Genomic DNA, 24,176 nt, shown 5'->3' on the forward strand with positions numbered 1-24,176 from the left:
ATATATCTATATATATATATATATATATATATATATATATATAGATATATATATATATAATATATATATATATATGTGTATATATAATATATATATCATATATATATATATATATATATATCTATATATATATATATATATATATATATATATATATATATCTATATCTATATATATATATCATATATATATAGATATATATATTATATATACATATATATATATATATATATATATATATATATATATATATAATATATATATATTATATATAGATAGATAGAGAGATAGATATAATTGCTTATTCTTTAAAGAAATGTGGGCGTTGATACAGATTTTGGAATCAACTTGCTAGGTCAAAGAGTCAAAATTTGTCATCTTGATATCAGAAACTACCAATACATGTATTAAGAAAAAAATTTGCACACTCCCCCCCAACCCCCCAACCCCCCCCCCCCCCCCCTTTGCCGCTGGCGCCCATGGTGGAAGACTTGTTATGACGTAAAGCATGGAAGAGCCCTCCTGTCCGGAGTCCTTTATATATTGTATCACTGCCAACGAGCACTATACCGGCCGAGACCAACTGTAAATTTAATTCTTTGTAATTGGTTGGTCTGTCTTAAGGAGTCTTGGGGGACCATAAGGTTTAACTCCTTTAGAAACGAACAGTGACATCGCCATGATAATTAACTTTTCCATACCAAAACTACATCTATTTGGGTTCAGAGTTAAATTTCTATTACACAGTGTTGTCAATACCTTTTCCAACCTACTGGCATGCTCTTTAATATAACCAAATAGAGTTATGTCATTAGGTAATAGTCTAAGTCCTTCACAGTCCCGCAAAACTTGTTGCAAAATATTCTGATAAACTTCAGGAGCACAGTTAAATCCAAACAGCAACCTTTTGTACCTGAACAACCCTTTGAGTCACAAAACTAGTCAAATACCTACTCTTTGGATCTAATTCAATTTGATGGAATCCCTACTTTAAATCCAGTTTGGAAGATATAACTGCACCATTTGTGTCAATTGATAATTCATCTATTGTTGGAATAGGGTACCTAGCTCTTAAAATAGCCTTATTAGGTCTGCTCATATCAACACATCTCAATTCATCACTGTTACCTGGTTTTGGGACAAAAACAGGGACTGAAACCCACTCAGTAGGACCTTGAACTGGCTCAATAATATCTAAATCTATCAAATCATTAAATGTTTTCTCATCATTTTCCCTTTTATCTTCAAAGGAATTCGTAAAGGTTTCCCTCAAGTTTCTCATTAGGGTTTACAATTTCATTTGGAAATCGGTCAACTTTCCAAGACATGAAAAACAAATGTTCATACTTCACCTTTAAATTTGAATATTTATCACATACAGTACTTATTTGCTTTTATTTCAACGCTTTCTCTCCCAGATGGGGATTCAATCTTTTCCCTAAATTCTCCTCTTGCCTCTAATGGGCTTCACACAATCAGGATGTAAATGCTCTTTACAATCTTTCAAAATTACAGGCTCGGTTAACTTTTCAAAATCATTTGCAATAATAATATTACAGAAAGACCCAGAATCGATCTTAAATTCAATAGGTACATTATTAATATAAAATCTGAATACCATAGATATTTTATTTATGCTTTTAACTTGAAATAGGTAATGGTCCTCATAGTGTCTCAGACAGTAAAACTTTTACTGCTTTAACTCGCTGATTATGCCTAGGTTGACCTCTTTGGTAATTTCAAGGACTATCGAGAACGCGCCTGTGTGAGACTGTGACATTTAGTAAGAAGATGGTACTCTAAAGGTTGTCGGGATCTTCGAAGACCTGAAGCCATTGTGTTTAAGCGAAAACTCCATTCGTCTAGAATTAGTCGGTATGTCGAAAAGACGACCTTCTGCTTAACTGAGAACAGTCCTATAACAGCACCTGGACTTTTAACACCAGTGTCTTCGATCGCTTGTTAAAAGTATAGTTAAGCTATAGTTCTGTGTCGTCCTAACACTAGCCATTTAATTCACCGTTCCAGGCAAGACCCTGTGCTGTCATAAGGCAGACTGCATCTAAACCACCCAGCTAAGAAAGTGTATTGAAATCACCGTTGAGGGTTCAACGACTTTGATTGTGGCTTTAGGTGTCTGTATAAGTTTCATTCATTGCAGTTTCATTTTAAATTCTGACTTTTAGCATTTTTATTTTACTGTGGATTTATTTTAGCACACGAAACTAACAAAGTAAGGTAACGTTTCGTAAGTTTCTTATAAATAGAGTGCAGTGGCTGAAAGTGAATTGTGAACATTTCTTGTCCAACTTCAAGGACGAGAGCAGTCTTCAATAAAGAAAATTGGAGGGATAAGTAAGAAACACTCTTCTGTCACATTTGCGCTCGTATTCAATACATTATTTAAATGTATATCAGAATTTATTATGACATTTCAATTTTCAAAGCTTAAATGCTTTCCTAATTGTTGATTACCGGTCGTAAAGCCTGCCTTACAGGTAACTGTAGTCGGGATACCCCAGGCAATCATTGACTACTCCAGTTAGTCGTCAGTATAGGGCATGTCCCGTCTGGCTTGACGACCAAACTGTTTTATAAAAACTAGCCCTGTGACCGATCTCTCTCTCTCTCTCTCTCTCTCTCTCTCTCGTGATAGCTGCGCATTAAAATCCCACGAGATGACCTTGTGTATATATATTTAGAATATTAATACTTCCGACGGTATTAGTGCTTAACACTTTGGAGTCATAATTAACGTGAGCCCTTAAGACAAAATTAGATTGCAACCTCCCACTCCCCCAACCCCCACCCCAACTCCAGTCTTAAAAGCGATAAAACTATACGTGGTGAAAGATGGAACACAGAAAGATAATATCTTCTAAATGGAGGTAATGGAAAGGTCACCGAAATAAGTTGTTACATCACTGATGCATCATATGAACAAAGTCTGAAGAGATCTTGCATACTTGTTGAGCGCCCTGTTGCTGCCGCCGCGCATTGGAATGAAAACGGCTTTGGGGACGGAATTGATGGTACGCTGTTGTGTAATTAAAAGGTTTTGCAACAAATGAAAATACTCGGTGTCCATTCACGTCACTATTTCATGGTTGCCACATATAGTGGTTGAACGTTACAGGTAACGAAGACATCATCCAGTCAAACAAGAAATGCAGAGGAATTAAGACGGGAAAGTTTTTTCTTCTTCTTTTCACTGCCTAGTCTTACGTCGGGGGAGTTCTCTTTTCTCAATGTGCAAATCATTGTTATTCGTTCGACTGCCATCCTCTTAAGTCTGCAACATTCTTGTGACGTTGTGAACCCCTGATACCATTACATCACACAACAGTGACATAAAATCCACGTGGACCTTGACTGCAGCGGAGCTACATTTAGATATATCTATCTAAATCTCTCTCTCTATCTATCTATCCACTATGTAATGCGTTGCTCGAAGATCTACTTCACCTTTCTCAACTATGATAATGAAGCGCCAGACTACGGTCGAATAAAAAAAATAAAAAAAACCTGTCCGGACATCTTTCATAAGCTACCTCTGTTCTTAGAATTAACGTAGTATAGACTGGCTAAGCACCCATATTTGGCTGGGGAGTCGGTGCCAAATACCATTTCAGTCCTGGACTGATATGAAGTCGTGGCCCCGGCTGTGCTTTCGATACTTGACACTAGGATGTTGAAGGAGGGATGCAATGACACTAGGATGTTAGAGGGGTACAACGGAACTATAGTCCATTCACATAAGGACAGAATATTATATTCGTTACATCGTCAACAAATTTTATTGTAAGAAATAAACAGATGTACTTTTGTTTATTGAGGGAACATATGAAAACCATATGCTTTTGATGTTATTGGTCAGAGAAACAAGTTCTGTTACTTATCAGTGAGCCTCATAAAGCATGCACATTTCTCACCTAGACTAAATTGAAGCCAACACCCAGATGCATCCATCTGATTATTTACTTTTTTTATCAGATAGGTATGTCCAGAAATACGGACATATATGATATTTGAGTAAAAATGTTCGAAAGTCATAATGGGAAATCTATGCATTTATTTACAGAAAATGTAATGACATAATAATTCGGTAAATACATATTCTCGAAACTGCAAACTTCTCATATCGCCAATTGGCAACTGCCAACGCGCCAACGGCTCTAGCTGAGAGGCCCAGACCCCACGGTATCTTGAGTCTCTCGGCACGACTGTCAAGTCAAGTACGGATGCAAAATAATTAGACATATTCTTCATTTTCTCTTTACATATTACACGCATCTAAAATCTGAAAGCACCAGCGTATTCAGGGGGATTTTATTGTTTAAAAACACAAGATTTTATTTTATCTTGATCTCATGAATTACGCAAAATCCGACGATAAATAAAAACAGGTATAAAGAAGGAAATGTTTCTCTTTTCTCTTCTACTCGTTGTAATTCCTTTGTATTTTAACTAATTGACTTCAGGAAAAGAGTAATTTATTGTACATTTAATATCGAATCCTTTGGTATGACCAAAACTTTCCTATCTTTTGTAAAACGTGAGATAAGTGAAATGTAAACATAATGCTAGTTTTCTAAGCTACAAACGAAAATATGACCCACTGAGCGAGCAGTCTGCCTCTCGGTACCAGCCAATCAGAGCCCGCCAAACAAACGTCTCGTAGGCGCAAGAATCTACCTTATATGCATGGACTATAGGATGTTTGAGGAGGGATGCAGTGACAGTGGGATGTTTAAGGAGGGATGCAATGACACTGGGATGTTTGAGGAGGGATGCAATCAGTCTAGGATGTTTGAGGAGGGATGCAATCAGTCTAGGATGTTTGAGGAGGGATCCAATGACACTGAGATGTTTAAGGAGGGATGCTATGACACTGGGATGTTTGAGGAGGGATGCAATCAGTCTAGGATGTTTGAGGAGGGATGCAATGACACTGAGATGTTTAAGGAGGGATGCAATCAGTCTAGGATGTTTGAGGAGGGATGCAATGACACTGAGATGTTTGAGGAGGGCTGCAATGACACTGGGATGTTTGAGGAGGGATGCAATGACTCTAGGATGTTTGAGGAGGGATGCAATGACAGTGGGATGTCACAGGACGGATGCAATGACTCTAGGATGTTTGAGGAGGGATGCAATGACTCTAGGATGTTTGAGGAGGGATGCAATGACACTGGGATGTCACAGGACGGATGCAATGACTCTAGGATGTTTGAGGAGGGATGCAATGACACTGGGATGTTTGAGGAGAGATGCAATGACACTGGGATGTTTAAGGAGGGATGCAATGACAGTGGGATGTTTAAGGAGGGATGCAATGACACTGGGATGTTTGAGGAGGGATGCAATCAGTCTAGGATGTTTGAGGAGGGATCCAATGACACTGAGATGTTTAAGGAGGGATGCAATGACACTGGGATGTTTGAGGAGGGATGCAATCAGTCTAGGATGTTTGAGGAGGGATGCAATGACACTGGGATGTTTGAGGAGGGATGCAATCAGTCTAGGATGTTTAAGGAAGGATGCAATGACACTGAGATGTTTAAGGAGGGCTGCAATGACACTGGGATGTTTGAGGAGGGATGCAATGACACTGAGATGTTTAAGGAGGGTTGCAATGACTCTAGGATGTTTGAGGAGGGATGCAATGACACTGGGATGTTTGGGGAGGGATGCAATGACACTGGGATGTTTGAGGAGGGATGCAATGACACTGGGATGTTTGGAAGGCAAGGCCAAGGATGCAATAAAACAATTGACTGCCAAGGAGATGCAATTTGACTTGGGTGTTTTAGAGGATGCAATGACACTGGGATGTTTGGGGGAACGGATTGGTTTTAGATGCAATGATGCTCGAAGGTAAGGAGATGCAATGACCCGGGAGTTTAGGAAGGGATGCAATGACACCGGGATGTTTGAGGGATGCAATAACACTGGAATATTTAAGGATGGATGCAATGACACTGGAATGTTTAAGGAGGGATGCAATGACTCAAGGACGTTTGAGGAGGGATGCAATGACACTGGGATGTTTGAGGAGGAATGCAATGACACTGGGATGTTAATGGGGATGCAATGACACTGGGATGTTTGAGGAGGGATGCAATAACATTGGGATGTTTAAGGAGGGATGCAATGACACTGGGATGTTTAAGGTTAGGGATGCAATGGACACTGGATGTTTGAGGAGGGAAGCAATGATGCTGGGATAAGTTGGAGGGGATTCAATACACTGGATGTTTGAGGATGGGATGCAATGACTAGCTGGATGTTAAGGAGGGATGCAATGAACTGGGGGAGTTTGAGGAGGATTTTGCAATGAAAATGGGATGTTTAGGAGGCGATGCAATGACACTAGGGATGTTTTGAGGAAGGTGATGCAATGACACTGGGATGTTGAGGAGGGATGCAAGAACAATGGGGATTGGCTGAAGGAAGGATGGAATGACATAAGATGTTTTTGCAGGAAGGGAATGCAATTACACTGGATGTTTTGAGGAGATGCAATCACTGGGATGTTTTGAGGAGGGATGCAAATGACACCGAGGATGTTTGAGAGGGATGCATGACATTTGGATTGCTGCAGACACATTAGGGGGGTATGCAAATGAAACAATAGATGTTTGAGGAAGGATGCAATGACACGGGATCCTTTTGGAGGGAGGATGCAATGAACCTGGGAGGTTTGAGGCGGAATGCAATGACACTAGGATGTGAGGAAGATGCAATGGACACGATTTGATAGATCAATGACACGGGAGGTGTGTTTAGGAGGGATGCAATGACTCAAGGGATGTTTTGAAGAGGGATGCAAATAAAGACTGGATGAGAGGAGGATGCAATGACACTTGAGAATTTTTGATTGAGGGATCACAATGACACTGGGATGTTTGAGGGGGGATGCAATGACTGGGATGTTGAAGGAGGGAGCAATGACCTCTAGGAATTGGTGAGGAAGGGATGCAATGATGACTTGGGTATGTTTGATGGGAGAGGGATGCAATGACACTGGAGTCCAGGATATGGAAACTGATGTTTTGAGGGGATGCAATGAGCTGGGATGTTTGAAGGGTGGATGGCAACTGGGACTGGGGTGATTGAGGAGGGATGCAACGACACTGGGATATTTGAGTAGGGATGTTCATGACACTGGTATGTTTTGGAGGAGGAATATGCAATGCTCTAGGATGATTTTGAGGCATGCAATGACACTGGGATCTTTGATGAGGGATCCAATGACACTGGGATGTTTGAGGAGGGATGCAATGACTCTAAGATGTTTGAAGAGGGATGCAATGACTCTAGGATGTTTGAGGAGGGATGCAATGACTAGGATGTTTGAGGAGAGATGCAATGACACTGGGATGTTTGAGGGATACAATGAAACTGGGATGTTTGAGGGATGCAATGACACTGGGATGTTTGAGGGTGGATGCAATGACACTGGGGATCTTTTGAGAGCGATGCAATGACACTGGATGTTTTGAAGAGGAGGCAAATTTGAAAAAAAAAACTTTCTAGGGATGTTTTGAGGAGGGGGATGCAATGACTCTGGGATCTTTGAGAGCGATTTGTCAAATGACACTGGGATGTTTGAGGGATGCAATGACACTGTGGGGATGTTTGAGGAGGGGATGCAAATGACTAGGATGTTTGAGGGATTGCAATGACTCTTAGGATGTTTTGAGGAGGGAGCAATACACGGGGATGTTTGAGGGGATAATTGACACTGCATGGGTTTGAGGAGGGATTCAATGACTCTAAGGATGTAAGTTGATTGGGATGCAATGACACTGGGATCTTTGAGGAGGGATGCAATGACTAGGATGTTTGAGGAGGGGTGCAATGACACTGGGATCTTTGAAGGATGCAATGACACTGGGATGTTTGAGGGATGCAATGACACTGGGATGTTTGAGGGTGGGTGCAATTACTCTAGGATGTTTGAGGAGGGATGCAATGACACTGGGATCTTTGAGGAGTAATGCAATGACTCTAGGATGTTTGAGGAGGGATACAATGACACTGGGATGTCTAAGGAGGGATGGAATAACTCCTAGATGTTTGAGGAGGATGCAAGGACACTGGGATGATTGAGGAGGGATGCAATGACACTGGGATGTTTGAGGAGGGATGCAATGACACTGGGATGTTTAAGGAGGGATGCAATGACTCTAAGATGTTTGAGGAAGGGATGCAATGACACTGGGATGTTTGAGGAGGGATGCAATGACTCTAGGATGTTTGAGGGATGCAATGACACTGGGATGTTTAAGGAGGGATGCAATGACACTGAGATGTTTGAGGAGGGATGCAATGACACTGGGATGTTTAAGGAGGGATGCAATGACTCTAAGATGTTTTAGGAGGGATGCAAAGACACTGGGATTTTTGAGGAGGGATGCAATGACTCTAGGATGTTTGAGGGATGCAATGACACTGGGATGTTTAAGGATGGATGCAATGACACTGAGATGTTTGAGGAAGGGTGCAATTACACTGGGATGTTTAAGGAGGGATGCAATGACTCTAAGATGTTTTAGGAGGGATGCAAAGACACTGGGATTTTTGAGGAGGGATGCAATGACTCTAGGATGTTTGAGGGATGCAATGACACTGGGATGTTTAAGGATGGATGCAATGACACTGAGATGTTTAAGGAGGGATGCAATGACTCTAGGATGTCTGGGGGATACAATGTCTCTGGTATGTTTGAGGAGGGATGCAATGACACAGGGATGTTTAAGAATGGATGCAATGACACTAGGATGTTTGAGGAGAGATGCAATGACACTGAGATGTTTAAGGAGAGATGCAATGACTCTACGATGTTTAAGGAGGGATGCAATGACACTGGGGTGTTTAAGGATGGTTGCAATGACACTGGGATGTTTAAGGAGGGATGCAATGATACTGGTATGTTTCAGGAGGGATGCAATGACACTGGTATGTTTAAGGAGGGATGCAATGACACTGGTATGTTTCAGGAGGGATGCAATGACACTGGTATGTTTAAGGATGGATGCAATGACACTGGGAATTTTGAGAATGGACGCAATGACACTGGGATATTTAAGGAGGGATGCAATGACTCTAGGATGTTTGAGGAGGGATGCAATGACACTGGGATGTTTAAAGGTGGATGTGATGACTCTTGGATATTTGAGGAGGGATGAAATAACACTGGGATGTTTGAGGGATGCAATGACACTGGGATGTTTAAGGATGGATGCAATGACACTGGGATGTTTGAGGAGGGATGCAATGACACTATGATGTTTGAGGAGGGATGCAATGACACTGGTATGTCTAAGGATGGATGCAATGACTCTAGGATGCTTGAGGAGGGATGCAATGACACTTGGATATTAAGGAGGGATGCAATGACACTGGGATGTTTGAGGAGGGATGCAATGACACTGGGATGTTTGAGGAGGGATGCAATGACTACAGGATGTTTGAGGAGGGATGCAGTGACACTGGGATATTAAGGAGGGATGCAATGACACTGTGATGTTTGAGGAGGGATGCAATGACTCTAGGATGTTTGAGGAGGGATGCAATTACACTGGGATTTTTAAGGATGAATGCAATGACATTGGGATGTTAAGGAGGGATCCAATGACACTGGGATGTTTGAGGAGGGATGCAATGACACTGGGATGTTTGAGGAGGGATGCAATGACTCTAGGATGTTTGAGGAGGGATGCAATGCACACTGGATTAATTTTTTAAAAGGGATGCAATGACCCTGGGAGATATTAAGAGGGATGCAAGAAACTGGGACAACAAAGGTACTCATCAAATTGAGGAGGGATGCAATGACACTGGGCAATGTTTGAGGAGGGATGCGAATGACTCTTAGGATGTTTAATCAGAGAATGGGAATGGCAAGTGACACTGAGGGATATTAAGGAGGAATACAATTTCACTGGGATGTTTGAGGAGGGAGCAAAGACACTGGGATATTAAGGAGGGATGCAATGACACTGGGATGTTTGAGGAGGGATGCAATGACTAGGATGTTTAAGGAGGGATGCAATGACACTGGGATATTAAGGAGGGATGCAATGACACTGGGATGTTTGAGGAGGGATGCAATGACACTGAGAAGTTTGAGGAGGGATGCAATGACTCTAGGATGTTTAAGGATGGATGCAATGACACGGGGATGTTTAAGGAGGGCTGCAATGACACTGGGATGTTTGAGAAGGGATGCAATGTCTAGGATGTTTAAGGAGGGATGCAATGACACTGGGATATTAAGAAGGGATGCAATGACACTGGGATGTTTGAGGAGGGATGCAATGACTCTAGGATGTTTAAGGAGGGATGCAATGACTCTACAATGTTTAAGGAGGGATGCAATGACTCTAGGATGTTTAAAGAGGGATGCAATGACACTGTGATGTTTAAGGATGAATCCAATGACTCTAGGATGTTTGAAGGATCCAATGACACGGGGATGTTTGAAGAGGGATGCAATGACACGGGGATGTTTAAGGAGGGATCCAATGACTCTAGGATGTTTGAGGGATCCAATGACTCTAGGATTTTTAAGGGATCCAATGACACGGGGATGTTTAAGGAGGGATCCAATGACTCTAGGATTTTTAAGGGATCCAATGACACGGGGATGTTTGAGGAGGGATGCAATGACACTGGGATGTTTAAGGAGGGATCCAATGACTCTAGGATGTTTGTGGGATCCAATAACACGGGGATGCAATGACACAGGGATGTTTAAGGATGGATGCAATGACACTGGGATGTTTGAGGATGGATTAAGTGACACTGTGATGTTTAAGGATGGATGCAATAACACTAGGATGTTTAAGGAGGGATCCAATGACTCTAGGATGTTTGAGGGATCCAATGGCTCTAGGATGTTTGAGGGATCCAATGACACGGGGATGTTTAAGGAGGGATGCAATGACACGGGGGATCTTTAAGGGTGATGCAATGACCTGGGGGGATGTTTGGAGGATGGAAAAGTGACACTGGAGTTTGAGGAAGGGATGCAATGACACTTGGGGATATTAAGAGGGATGCAATGATACTGGATGTTTAAAAGGAGGGATGCAATGACACTGGGATGTTTTTAAGGAGGATGCAAATGACACCGGGATGATTTAAGGAGACGCAATGGCTCTAGGATGTTTGAGGGATCCAATGACACGGGGATGTTTAAGGAGGGATGCAATGACACGGGGATCTTTAAGGGTGGATGCAATGACACTGGGATGTTTGAGGATGGATGAAGTGACACTGGGATGTTTGAGAAGGGATGCAATGACACTGGGATATTAAGCAGGGATGCAATGATACTGGGATGTTTAAGGAGGGATGCAATGACACTGGGATGTTTAAGGAAGGATGCAATGACACTGGGATGTTTAAGGAAGGATGCAATGACTCTAGGATGTTTGAGGGATGCAATGACACTGGGATGTTTGAGGAGGGATGCAATGACACGGGGATGTTTAAGGATGGATGCAATGACACTGGGATGTTTGAGGATGGATGAAGTGACACTGTGATGATTAAGAATGGATGCAATGACACTGGGATGTTTAAGGAGGGATGCAATGACACTGGGATATTAAGGAGGGATGCAATGAGACTGGGATATTTGAGGAGGGATGCAATGACACGGGGATGTTTAAGGGTGGATGCAATGACACTGGGATGTTTGAGGATGGATGAAGTGACACTGGTATGTTTGAGGAGGGATGCAATGACACTGGGATATTAAGGAGGAATGCAATGATACTGTGATGTTTAAGGATGGATGCAATGACTCTAGGATGTTTGAGGAGGAATGCAATGACACTGGGATGTTTAAGGATGGATGCAATGACTCTAGGATGTTTGAGGAGGGATGCAATGACACTGGGATGTTTGAGGAGGGATGCAATGACACTGGGATTTTTGAGGAGGGATGCAATGACACAGGGATGTTTGAGGAGGGATGCAATGACACTGGGATGTTTGAGGAGGGATGCAATGACTCTAGGATGTTTAAGGAGGGATGCAATGACTCTAGGATGTTTGAGGAGGGATGCAATGACACTGGAATGTTTTAGGAGGGATGCAATGACACTGGGATGTTTGAGGAGGGATGCAATGACACTGGGATGTTTGAGGAGGAATGCAAACACTCTAGGATGTTTAAGGAGGGATGCAATGACTCTAGGATGTTTGAGGAGGGATGCAATGACACTGGGATGTTTGCTGAGGGATGCCATGACACTGGGATGTTTGAGGAGGGAAGCAATCATCTGGGATGTTTGAGGAGGGATGCAATGACACTGGGATGTTTGAGGAGGGATGCAATGACACTGGGATGTTTGAGGAGTGATGCAATGACTCTAGGATGTTTGAGGATGGATGTAATGACTCTTGGATGTTTGAGGAGGGATGCAATGACACTGGGATGTTTTAGGAGGGATGCAATGACACTGGGATGTTTGAGGAGGGATGCAATGACACTGGGTTGTTTGAGGAGGGATACAATGACACTGGTATGTTTGAGGAGGGATGCAATGACTCTAGGATGTTTGAGGAGGGATGCAATGACTCTAGGATTGTTGAGGGATCTAATGACACGGGGATGTTTGAGAAGGGATGCAATGATACGGGGATGTTTAAGGAGGGATGCAATGACACTGGGAAGTTTGAGGATGGATGAAGTGACACTGGGATGTTTAAGGAGGGATGCAGTGACACTGGGATGTTTAAGGAGGGATGCAGTGACACTGTGATGCTTAAGGATGGATCCAATACTCTAGGATGTTTGAGGGATCTAATGACACGGGGATGTTTGAGGAGGGATCCAATGACACGGGGATGTTTGAGGATGGATGAAGTGACACTGGGATGTTTGAGGAGTGATGCAATGACACTGGGATATTAAGGAGGGATGCAATGATCCTGGGATGTTTAAGGAGGGATGCAATGACTCTGGGATGTTTAAGGATGGATGCAATGACACTGGGATGTTTAAGGAGGGATCCAATGACTCTAGGATGTTTGAGGAATCCAATGACTCAGGGATGTTTGAGGAGGGATGCAATGACACTGGGATGTTTGAGGATAGATTCAATGAATCTAGTATATTTAAGGAGGGATGCAATAACACTGGGATGTTTGAGGGATGCAATGACACTGGGATGTTTAAGGAGGAAATGCAATGTGGATCTTTAAGGATCTGCTGAGGAGGATGTAATGACATTTTTGGAGGATGCAAGATGATGTAAGGACTCACAAGGGGATGTGTGGGAGAGGGATGGCAATGACTCTAGGATTTGTGGAGTGCGAAGGATGCAATGACTTGAATATTAGGAGGGGATGCAATGACTGGATTAGGAGGGATGACAATGACTCTAGGTGTTTTTGAGGAATCATGCTCAGGTATGTTTGAAGAGGAGGGATGCGGATACACTGGTCTTTGTTTGAGGATGGGATTCATGATCTAGTATATTTAAGGAGGGAATGGAAATCAACTGGGATGTTTGAAGGAAAAATGCAAATGACACTGGGATGTGTTTAAGGAGGCATCTCAAGATTCCTAGGAATCTTTGAGAAGGATGCAATGACATGGGAGGGGATGTTTCAGGATTTGGATGGTAATGGGGAACTAACAGGATGTTTGAGGAGGGAAGGCAATTGGACTCCCTAGTATTTTGAGGAAGGAATGCAATGGGACACTGGTATATTTAAGGAGGGAATCAATGGGGACACTAGGGATTTTCCCGAGAATGGATCAATGACTCTAGGATTTTGAGAGGGATTGCAATGACCAACTGGGAGTTTTAAGGAAAAATGCAATGACACTGGGGATTTTAGGAGGGATGGGCAAATGGAACACGGGGATGTTTTGAGGAGGGTGGGCAATGGCACTGGGAATTTGTTGAGAGGGATACAATGACTCTAGGGAGTTTCGAGGATGGGCATGCAATTGACACTTGGATATTAAGGAGGGTGCAGTGACATCTGGATGTTTGAGGAGGGATGCAATGACACTAGGGATGTTTGGGAGGATGCAATGGACACGGGATATTAGGAGGGAATGCAATGGACACTGGGATGTTTGAGGAGGAGGGATGCAATCACTCTAGGATGTTGAGGAGGGATGACAATGACACGGGATTTAGAAGGAGGGATGCATGCACACTGGGATAATTTGAGGAGGAATGCAAATGACTCTAGGGATGTTTAAGGCGGGAGCAATTGACAACTGGTAGGGATTAGGAGGGAGCAATGACACTGGGATTTTGAGGAGGGATGCATAACCACTAGGGATGTTTTTGAGGAGATTCGGATGACAACTGGATATAACTAGATGCAATGACACTGGGATTTTGAGGAGGGATGCAAATTCACTCAGGATGGTTTTGGAGGAGATTTCAATGACACTGGGATATTTTAAGGAGGGATGCATGACACTGGACATGTACCTGAGGAGGGATGACAATGACTCTAGGATTTTGATAAGGAGGGATGCGAAGAAAATGACACTGGTTATATACGGAAGGGAGCATGACACTGGGATGTGGAAGAGGGATGCAATGACACTTGGGTGATGTTTGAGGAGGGAGCAAATGACTCTAAGATGGGTGTGAGGAGGGATGCATGCTACTGGGATTTAAAGGAGGGATGCAATGACTTTGGGATTTTTGAAGGAGGGATTTGGCAATGACTCTAGGTGTTTGATGAGAGGATGCAATGACACTGGGATATTTTGAAGTAGGGATTTTTGTTCAATGACACGAAGTGGGATGTTTGAGGAGGGTGCATGCAATGGCTGGTGATGGGAAGGAGGGATGCATGACCAGCTGGATCTTTGAGGAGGAGATCAATGACACTGGGATATTTGGAGAGGGATGCAATGCCACTGGGATAATGCATGGGCGATGACATGGGGATGGGTTTTGTTTGGGTCGGATGCCCCCCCCCCAATTAAAAAACATGGGATTGTTTTAAGGAGGGATGCCAGGAGGATGCAATGACACTGGGATGTTAAGGGGGATGCAATGACACTGGGATGTTTGAGGAGGGAAGCAATGATGCTGGGATGTTAAGGAGGGATGCAATGACACTGGGATGTTTAAGGAGGGATGCAATGACATCAGGATGTTAAGGAGGGATCCAGTGACACTGGGATGTTAAGGAGGGATGCAATGACACTGGGATGTTTGAGGAGGGATCCAATGACACTGGGATGTTAAGGAGGGATGCAATGACACTGGGATGTTTGAGGAAGGATACAATGACACTGGGATGTTAAGGAGGGGATGGCAATGACACTGGGATGTTGAGGAAGGATGCAATGACACGATGTAAGGAAGGGTGCAAAAGACACTGGGATGTTTGAGGAAGGATGCAATGACACTGGGATGTTAAGGAGGGATGCAATGACACTGGGATGTTTGAGGAGGGATGCAATGACACTGGGATGTTAAGGAGGGATGCAATGACACTGGGATGGTTGAGGAGGGATGCAATGACACTGGGATGTTAAGGAGGGATGCAATGACACTGGGATGTTTGAGGAGGGATGTAATGACACTGGGATGGTTGAGGAGGGATGCAATGACTCTAGGATGTTTAAGGAGGGATGCAATGACACTGGGATATTAAGGAGGGATGCAATGAGACTGGGATGTTTGAGGAGGGATGCAATGACACTGGGATGTTTGAGGAGGGATGCATTGACACTGGGATGTTTGAAGAGGGATGCAATGACACTGGGAGGTTTAAGGAGGGATGTCTCAACTAAATACGGTAGTTTTTCAGTCATCGTGGTCCAAGAATGTGTTAGTTGGTTATTATTCTCTCTTTAAGCATACTCATTCCTTGTAAGCTAATATCCATTTTGGTCATCGCACTGCCTTTAATGACCATTTTGGCTTCCTCCAAAGTGTTTTCATAAGTAAATTTTGCCATAAGCTGTGAAATACGTACTTGATAGTTAGTAGATTGGTGTGCCAATCCCATATGGAAGAAAAGATTTGGGCTACCAGCCTCATCAGAAAAGATTTGCTGAAAAACGGAAGGCTAATTTTAGGTTTTAATTTACCACATAATATTTTTCTCCTCTGGAATAAGACTCAGCCATCTGGTGTCTCAGCACCAGCAAATGCTGAAACCGATTTGTAGCGGGGGGAGGGGGGGGGCGACTGGTAAGGCGGAGCGATTTTCGGACTTTGCCAACGTGAGCTGATCACTGCACCACAGTGCTGTAGCGCTATGGGACTAACCTATCCTCCTGATGTTAGAGAATAGAGTTAAACTTCATGGAGAGCATTACGCCAGTATATCTGTATATTTCCTGAAAGATATACAGTGTCCCTGGGTGAGTTAAGCAATATCTTATGTACCAGGCGATTAGTTGGCTGTGTTGGGTGACACCTGTGATGGAAAAAGAATAGGCGAGCACCTTTATCCAGCAATATTATATATATATGATATATATATATATATATACATACAATATATACATAATATCATACATACAAATACATCATCATACATACATACATACATATATATGTGTGTCTGAGCACTCACAATAACGTGATTAGAATATTTTAAATAATAAAAGTCCACACTTCAGTAAGCTGAATATTAAAAAACTTTACAAGACGTAAGCTTTCATCTACTTGAACAGAAGACTTCATCAGCCGTACTGATTTCTTTTTTCTGAAGATCCAAATACATAGTGTCACGAAGGACAGAATAGACGCTAGAACAGTTCTAGCGTTTTATTTGACCTTCGTGACATTATGCATTTGTACCTTTAAAAAAGACAAATCAGTTACGGCTGATGGAGTCTACTGTTCAAGTAGATGAAAAGTTAAGTTACGTCTTGTAAAGTTTTTTATACATAGCTTACTTAAGTGAGGACTTTTATTACTTTATATATATATATATATATATATATATAGATATATATATATATATATATATATATATATATATAGATATATATATAATATATATATATATATATATAATCTCTAAAAAGTACTGTACGATCGGGAGGTCATGGAATGTCGTTCTATTTTCATACATTCATTTAAGAGCCGACGTTTCCCATCTCATGATGCATTTTCTTTACACTAGTTTAGCCTTCGCTACCAATGTGGGTGGTAGGTGTTCTGTGTTCCTTTGCTTTTACTTATCTTTCCCCATATTTCTTCATTTTTTCCTTCTGTTCTGTTTTAGATATAATTAAGGTGAAATATAAATTTTGTATATACCTTTCACATTATTTATACAAGCATTTTTTGTTTTAAACCGCTTTTCCAGCCTAGAAAATGCGTCAAGCGATGTGAAACGTCGGCTCTTTAAATAAATGTATGAAAATAGAACGACATTCCATGAACTCCCGATCGTGTATCATCAGGGCTGCTGCTCCTTCCTGTCTTTTGATGATACGTGATATATATATCTGTATGCATGCAATGCTGTACGTATATATGTACGTGTATATTTCTCTCTCTCTCTTCATCTCTCTCTCTCTCTCTCTCTCTCTCTCGCTCACTCTATAAATATATATATATATATATATATATATATATATATTATATATATGTGTGTGTGTGTGTGTGTGTGTGTGTGTGTGTGTGTATATACATATATATATATATATATATATATATATATATATATATAATGATAGAGAGAGATGAGAGAGAGAGAGAGAGAAGAGAGAGAGAGAGAGAGAGAGAGAGAGAGGCAGTAAATATTTATGAATTAGTTCTTTTAACGTCTCTTCAATTAACTTCAACTCGTTGCCTAACGCTCATGAAGATCGCTGGAATGTTGACTGATTTTTCCCCAAGAAATCGCACGAAGCAGGCCATGAAGGTTTCACAATGAAAGGAAAATTCTCATGTTATGTTAACAATCCGAGTGTGTTACAGAGTATCCTCTGCTATTTATGGTAAGTATGATTTGTAGTGTTTAGGTGGATGAAAGGTTATTGGCGGGTATAGGAACTCACAGGTGCCCCAATTGAATGTTTTCATACTTTCTCGCTGAAATTGCGGTGCGAGGAGGCGTAGGCAGCCTATCGTACCTAGTTCCGAACTCCTCGGTCATACTAATTACTAGCAAGGTAAATTTAGCGAGGTTGTGAACAGGTCAAACGGTAATTGAGAGCTGATCCAAGAACTTACGTGAGCCAAGTCGATGCGCGCAGGAGATGGTCCGACCGACGGTGTTGATGGTAGCCCACACGGGTAGCAATCTGTTTTGTAACTGGTCAGTCTGGTGGGTGTGTTTTGTAGGACTCCGTCCGGAGGATTCCATAAACCCCACCCCCCGGTTCTTGTTCTGTCTTCATGGACGCCGCATCCTACTTGGACTCCGGTCCCACCACCGTGGACACTCCCGGCCCATCCCCCTCACCTTCTCGTTGGCGCTCCGGTTCCATCTCCCGGTTAGAGACCTGTTGTTTACGCCCTTGGCAACGTAGTGGTTGAACACACAGTCTCTCTAGACCTGTTTCCACTGCAAATTTTCTGCGCAGAAACTCTATTTCCTATTTCCTGAGGATGGAGACCACTTAAGACTCCCATTGATTGCCTTACTGTGATGAATCACTTATTTTAGATTGCGGAATATGATCAACTTTCGAACGGGTTCATGGAGATTGGTGTACTAGACATAGCTTGGAAACTTGAGATCAGCTCCTAAGAATATACCAAAAGTGGTGTTGTTGTTTTCTGTTTGGTAAAAATGCTCGGTCTTATTGGTTGTAACAATACTGATTTAGTAGATTCAGCTGTAGGCCAGAGTGATGAAAATGTCTGTGAATACGGGAAGGTTTTGACTGGTTTGTCTCTGTATAGGTGTTCGAGTAAATGTAATTAAACTTCTTACGACGTTTTATTGAATACCTTTCGGAGTTCAAATACATCTGCATAAGTCGTCATAAGAAGTGGGTGTACCAAAGGAGACAAATCTGGCATAATAGGTAATTCGAGTACCACCAGATTTATTGGCAAACCGCGCACTTGATGTACCACTTGTTTATTCGATATTTCAGCCACCTAACAGCTTAGTTATCTATATTGATAAGAATCAAATTCGATACCAATCACATAATCACATAATATCCATTGATGGTAAAATTTACTGAAAAGCTTTTGTCATTTGTTAAAGTGTAGCAAGAATCGTAATTCCGTGGAATTTTAAACGACTGGCTTCGGAAATTTCCTAAAGTCACCAGTGGCGGCCGTGTGACGAGAAGCGTATCCCCCTAAGCAGGGACCAATGGAAATTTAAAGAACTAAAATAACTTGCCATTGGTATCCATGTACCATAACAGGACGAAAAAGATGTTTTTGATATTTCAGTCAATTTAATTAACCAGACCCGGACGTTGATTATGGCGATGGAAAACTTCCAGCATCTCTGCGCCTTCAACGCGTAGTAGGGTAGTATCGTCAGTGCTCTTCATGCGGTGCGCTGTAGACATTACTTAAGGTTCTTTGCAGCTTGCCTTCGGCCCCTAGCTGTAACTCCCGTTCCTTTTACTGTTCCTCCTTTCATATTCTATTTCTTCCATCTTACTTTCCACCCTCTCCTAAGAATTGTTCGTTGTGAACCTTTACTGTCAATTTCCCTTTCAGGGCTGAAGGACCTCATTGGTCCCAGTGCTTGGCCTTTGGCCTAAACTCTGTATTTAATTCAGTTCTAATGCGTAGTAGCGTTTGTTTATATACCTGTTCATAAGAATTAAGCTGTAATGTTTAATATCGAGTTCAAATTACTTTAGGAATAACTTGCACCCAAAAGGAATTAGAATTAAGTGCTGGAAGCCGGGTGGGCGATGATAATCTGCAAGATGCAAAACTCGCCTCAGATTAGCAAGTGGATCCCAGGCCTCGGAGGCCGTAAAGAGTGCCTCCAAGATTGAGACTTCCAGTAATTTTTTCGACGCTTTCTTTATTAAAATCTGCCAAAGCCACAAACAATAAACACAAAGCTCGCTCATGTGAATTTAAACCAGTTTTTTTTTTCGATTTAATCAATGACGGAGTTTATCTTTCATTGTCGCCGTACCTTCCAGATAATTCAAAATAGCTTTAAAACTTCTGGTTCATCCATTACCATAGGCATCGTTCTCGTCTTCTCCATGTTTTCATCTTTTTAAGCGCTGGGATTCATCATCAGTAGTACTATTCGCTCCAGTTTGTCCTGACTGGCCGGCTGGTAGTCATTTGCTCTCGGATCTCTCTTCCTTTGGCAATCTAAGCGAGACCTGCTTAGTTTTTGCTTTGAAGAAGCGGCTGCCAGGGGCCGCCCGTTAAGGGCAGAGAGGCAAGTGCAAGGACCCAGAGTCCACACTAGATCAGTCACTTCCGATCGAGTAACCTAGTTTCCGAACTGGGCATAACGAGTGTATTTTTGAAGCGACTAAATGAAATGCATGAATATTTTAGAAATAGTAATAACTGAAAACTGTTAGAAGGGGAATTCATATACATATTATTGGTTACAATCATGCCTTAAATGAAGCTTCTACCCATAAAAGTATACGCAGTCGATTAAAGGAGTAAATAAAATACATTTCATATGGACAGTGGGATAATCAAAATTCTAATGTTATGGGTTCTAATGTTATGGGTGTATTCAGTTTTGGTTATCAGCTTTTCAAGAAAGTTTATTGTTGGGTATTTAAAATTTCTAGAACTAATAAACGCTTGCATGTCTACTGGAAGAAAGGGTTGTCATAACTCCAGTTGACAGACTGCCTATTGTTTACCGTTACTGATTGAACTGCTTGACTTAACAAATAGAAATAGAAAAGTAAGGTGATGAACAAAGGCTGAAAGAAACATGTAGCACCATGTTCATCGTAGGGGACAAAGATTTAAATCTAAACTGGAAACGTTCAATATAATTAGATCGAACGTCTTTGCTCGCCTGTACCATAGCTTCTCATCTCAACGAGGTAGGATCAAGGTGGTTCTCGTTTCAACTAGCCTTCCTTTGTTTGTGAAAGATTTAATATCTTCATTGCAGATTCTGCTGTCTTGGCTTAAATTTGCTTCGAGATATTTGAGGTTGTCTGATGCTGATCCATATATTTTAATTTCCATAATTTATATAGAAAATATCGCCCAATATCACCAAAAAAATAGGCTTTGTAGTTCATATTCAACATGAGCTTTTCATTTCAAATTCTCATCGGATACTAAATATTAAACTTTTTACTTGTTAAATGATACTGTGTCGGCTGGTTTTTCACCTTTTTGTTCAGTATTGCAACCCTCCATCCAATAACAGTTTAAAACAATTGTTTTTCAACTGAACACTGCTAACATAATGACGTCCTAAGTAGTCCTTTTTATTATGTAGACGACTATATAGTTGACTGTTGATTAAGAGAAATAAAAGTTCTAAAATTGAATTTTGAATATCATTTCTATGTAGATTAAGAATAGTATAGTGAATATTGTAATTTACGGGTTGTTGAAGAGTAAAAGCTCATGTCAGCACAAGGCTAGCTTACTAGAATCCTAGATAGATAGCTTTTTAAACATGAAAATGTAGACAGTAATTGTTTACGTCGAATCTTTCAGGGATGAATCCAAGTGTGATAACGAACGAGTCGACGCCGCTAAATGCGTTTTGGCGTTCGCAGTGGGGAGAAAGACCTCTCAGAAATCTGCACGTGTAGGTAAGTTTTGACTACTCGCCTTAGGTTCCATTCCTTCACACAGGCTAGTAGTCTAGTAAATATAAGTTTTCTATTCATTTGTATTGAAAGACGTCTCTACCAAGACGTGGCACGTGAGGTACTCGCTGTCTCCAAATTTAAGGAAGCTATTTCTTTTTCTTTTTTAGAATTGTTTAGCTGACCTGTATATATATCAAATATTTTCCAGGGCTTTACCCAGTATATTAAAAGCTTATTTAAATATTTAAAATATTGCATCTAATTATTAATAGCGCTACATGCTTTGTAAAAATAAAATAAAAATGTTACCTATTACAAGAATTTTTGTTTAGGGCAGGATATTGGCTCAAATGTTGTAGAGCCTTTCCGGATTTTTACCAACTGATACATGACCTAATTTTAACTGATGTTATTTTTTTCTAAGATTTGCAACAGTTTTTGCATTTTGAAGCTTATCTGGGCCTTATGTACAGTAGTCTGTCTTGACACACTTCTAAGTGGCTGATTCATTAGCATACTGACTCTTTTTGTTTATTGTTTAGACTAACAGAGTTGTCTAATTATCAGCTCAGACGTAGTGCCATTTACCATGATGGTCGTTGGCTTAGTTGTATGTGGCAATTGTTAAGAAAATGCATTTACGCATTGTCTACTGTTGTAAAAAATTATAATAATCTGAATATTGGTTATCTCATAATCTCCCGAAGGTTAGCGTTTCTTCTAAGAAGTTTTGAGTTTATGAATCATCGTTACATATTACAGTGTAGTGTGTGGTCTTGAATTGTCCTGCAGAGACAGGGCATTCTTGTTCGAACGTTCGTTGGTCGAGTTTACTAGCATGATTTTAATCCAACATTACATCAAAGGAATTTTTTTTCAAATTCTTTTTAGTTATAAATACAGCTGGCATGTTTGGATTTACCATTGACTTGCGCTGCTTTTTCATGACAAATGTTTGTTTACCATATAGTGTATTGGGAGATTTTGGAGTATATTTGTCTAAATTAGATGTATTTTATTTTTTTATGTTTTTTGCTGTTAAATTTTGTTTTTTACATCTTTTGATGAAATCATGATTTTCTCAGATTTAATTCCATTACCTTGTAAGCTCTTCATTGCCGTATTTTTTAGTACTGATGCATGCCACAGACTTCATTAAATTATTGTTAATGTTGACTGATTTTTCCTTCAAATCAATATCGCAGTTGGTCCTGTTTGTAAGGGAGCATCAGTTAACGGCATTTCGATTTTACACTGCTTGGCTAACGACAACGTTAACCAGATTTCTGGCGCCAGTAGGTAGTTTACCGGCGCCGATAAAGCGGTAATGGTGCCGTTAACCAGTTAATGGCACTGTTAAGCTGATCATAAGCACTTTGGGCGTCGTAAATGCCATTTATCCAGTTAATGGCAATTTTCAGTTACCGGCGCTCAGTTGGTAACAAGGAGCTGCCTGTATTACATAGGAGTTCTGTGAACTCCAGCTGCTTTAATATGGTGATTGTGGGGTGGGTAGTTCCTAATGGTCACCTGACTGATCTATTACTTTTCCTTCAGGTGCTGTGGAGTAAACATGTCACTACTCCAAGATAATTACTTACCATTATACAGATGAAACCTATTCCTATGGAACAAGTTCACAGGGACCATCTTCTTGAAATTCAAGCTTCAAAAGCATATGGTATTTATTCAAAAGAAGTAGCATAAGTTAAAGGAAAACACAGAAGAAAACACGAAGAGGAGATTAGTTATTAGAAAAATAGGTAAATTAACAAATAAATAAATAAATAAAAATTAAGTAAATTATTGAAATTCAAGGGAAAATGTATTAGGGTAATAATGCATTACATCTTTGCTTGAAGTTCTGATTGATTGTGAATTATCTGGCGTCACAACTACCAGGGTCACCGACACCGAGTTAAACTTCTGAAGTTCCAGTTGCACAATATCCTCGGGGAAGCTGTTCTGTTCCACAGTCCAACAGTGTGAAGACAGTGAGCCACATTTACTGCATACTGACGCTGCTGTTCAGCGAATCTGATTGCTCGGCAGGATAGGATAGGGGCATCAGGGATCAATTGCGAATGTGAAAGATCTGCTAAAATATAACGTGGAAAATTGGCAAGAGACACGTGTCAATGGTTCAACTCATAACTGCTCTTATTAGGAAACAGAAACCGACCACCATGAACCACTCTGTCTAAAAAAGATCAGTCTTTAGCAGAAGCAGACATCCACACTGGAAAACAGTATTCCAGTAAAGGAAGGACAAATGATCTTAACAGGTTGCATGGATTTTATCAGTTATAAACATGTAAGGCCATACTAACAATACCTAACTTTAGTGCGGCATATGCTGAAACTTTCATTACATGTACATATCTCAAAAGTAAGATGTAAGTCAAAGTTATACTTAGAATAGTTAAAGCCTCAGACACATTCAGCAGAGTCCCATCCACCT

At 41.1% G+C, this 24,176-nt stretch overlaps 1 protein-coding gene across 1 annotated transcript in view; it reads right to left on the bottom strand.

The window, feature by feature from the left end:
* Nucleotides 1-18,361, bottom strand: part of LOC135197225 (uricase-like) — a 43,811-nt gene extending 25,450 nt beyond the window's left edge. The window contains exon 1 of the mRNA XM_064224281.1: nt 18,204-18,361. Coding sequence (XP_064080351.1) covers nt 18,204-18,336 — 133 coding nt within the window. The 5' untranslated portion in view covers nt 18,337-18,361. The remainder of the gene's footprint in view (nt 1-18,203) is intronic.
* Nucleotides 18,362-24,176: the final 5,815 nt, after the last annotated feature.

Source organism: Macrobrachium nipponense, chromosome 18, assembly GCF_015104395.2.
Source record: "Macrobrachium nipponense isolate FS-2020 chromosome 18, ASM1510439v2, whole genome shotgun sequence".
In the NCBI taxonomy this organism is placed as follows: Eukaryota; Metazoa; Arthropoda; class Malacostraca; order Decapoda; family Palaemonidae; genus Macrobrachium; species Macrobrachium nipponense.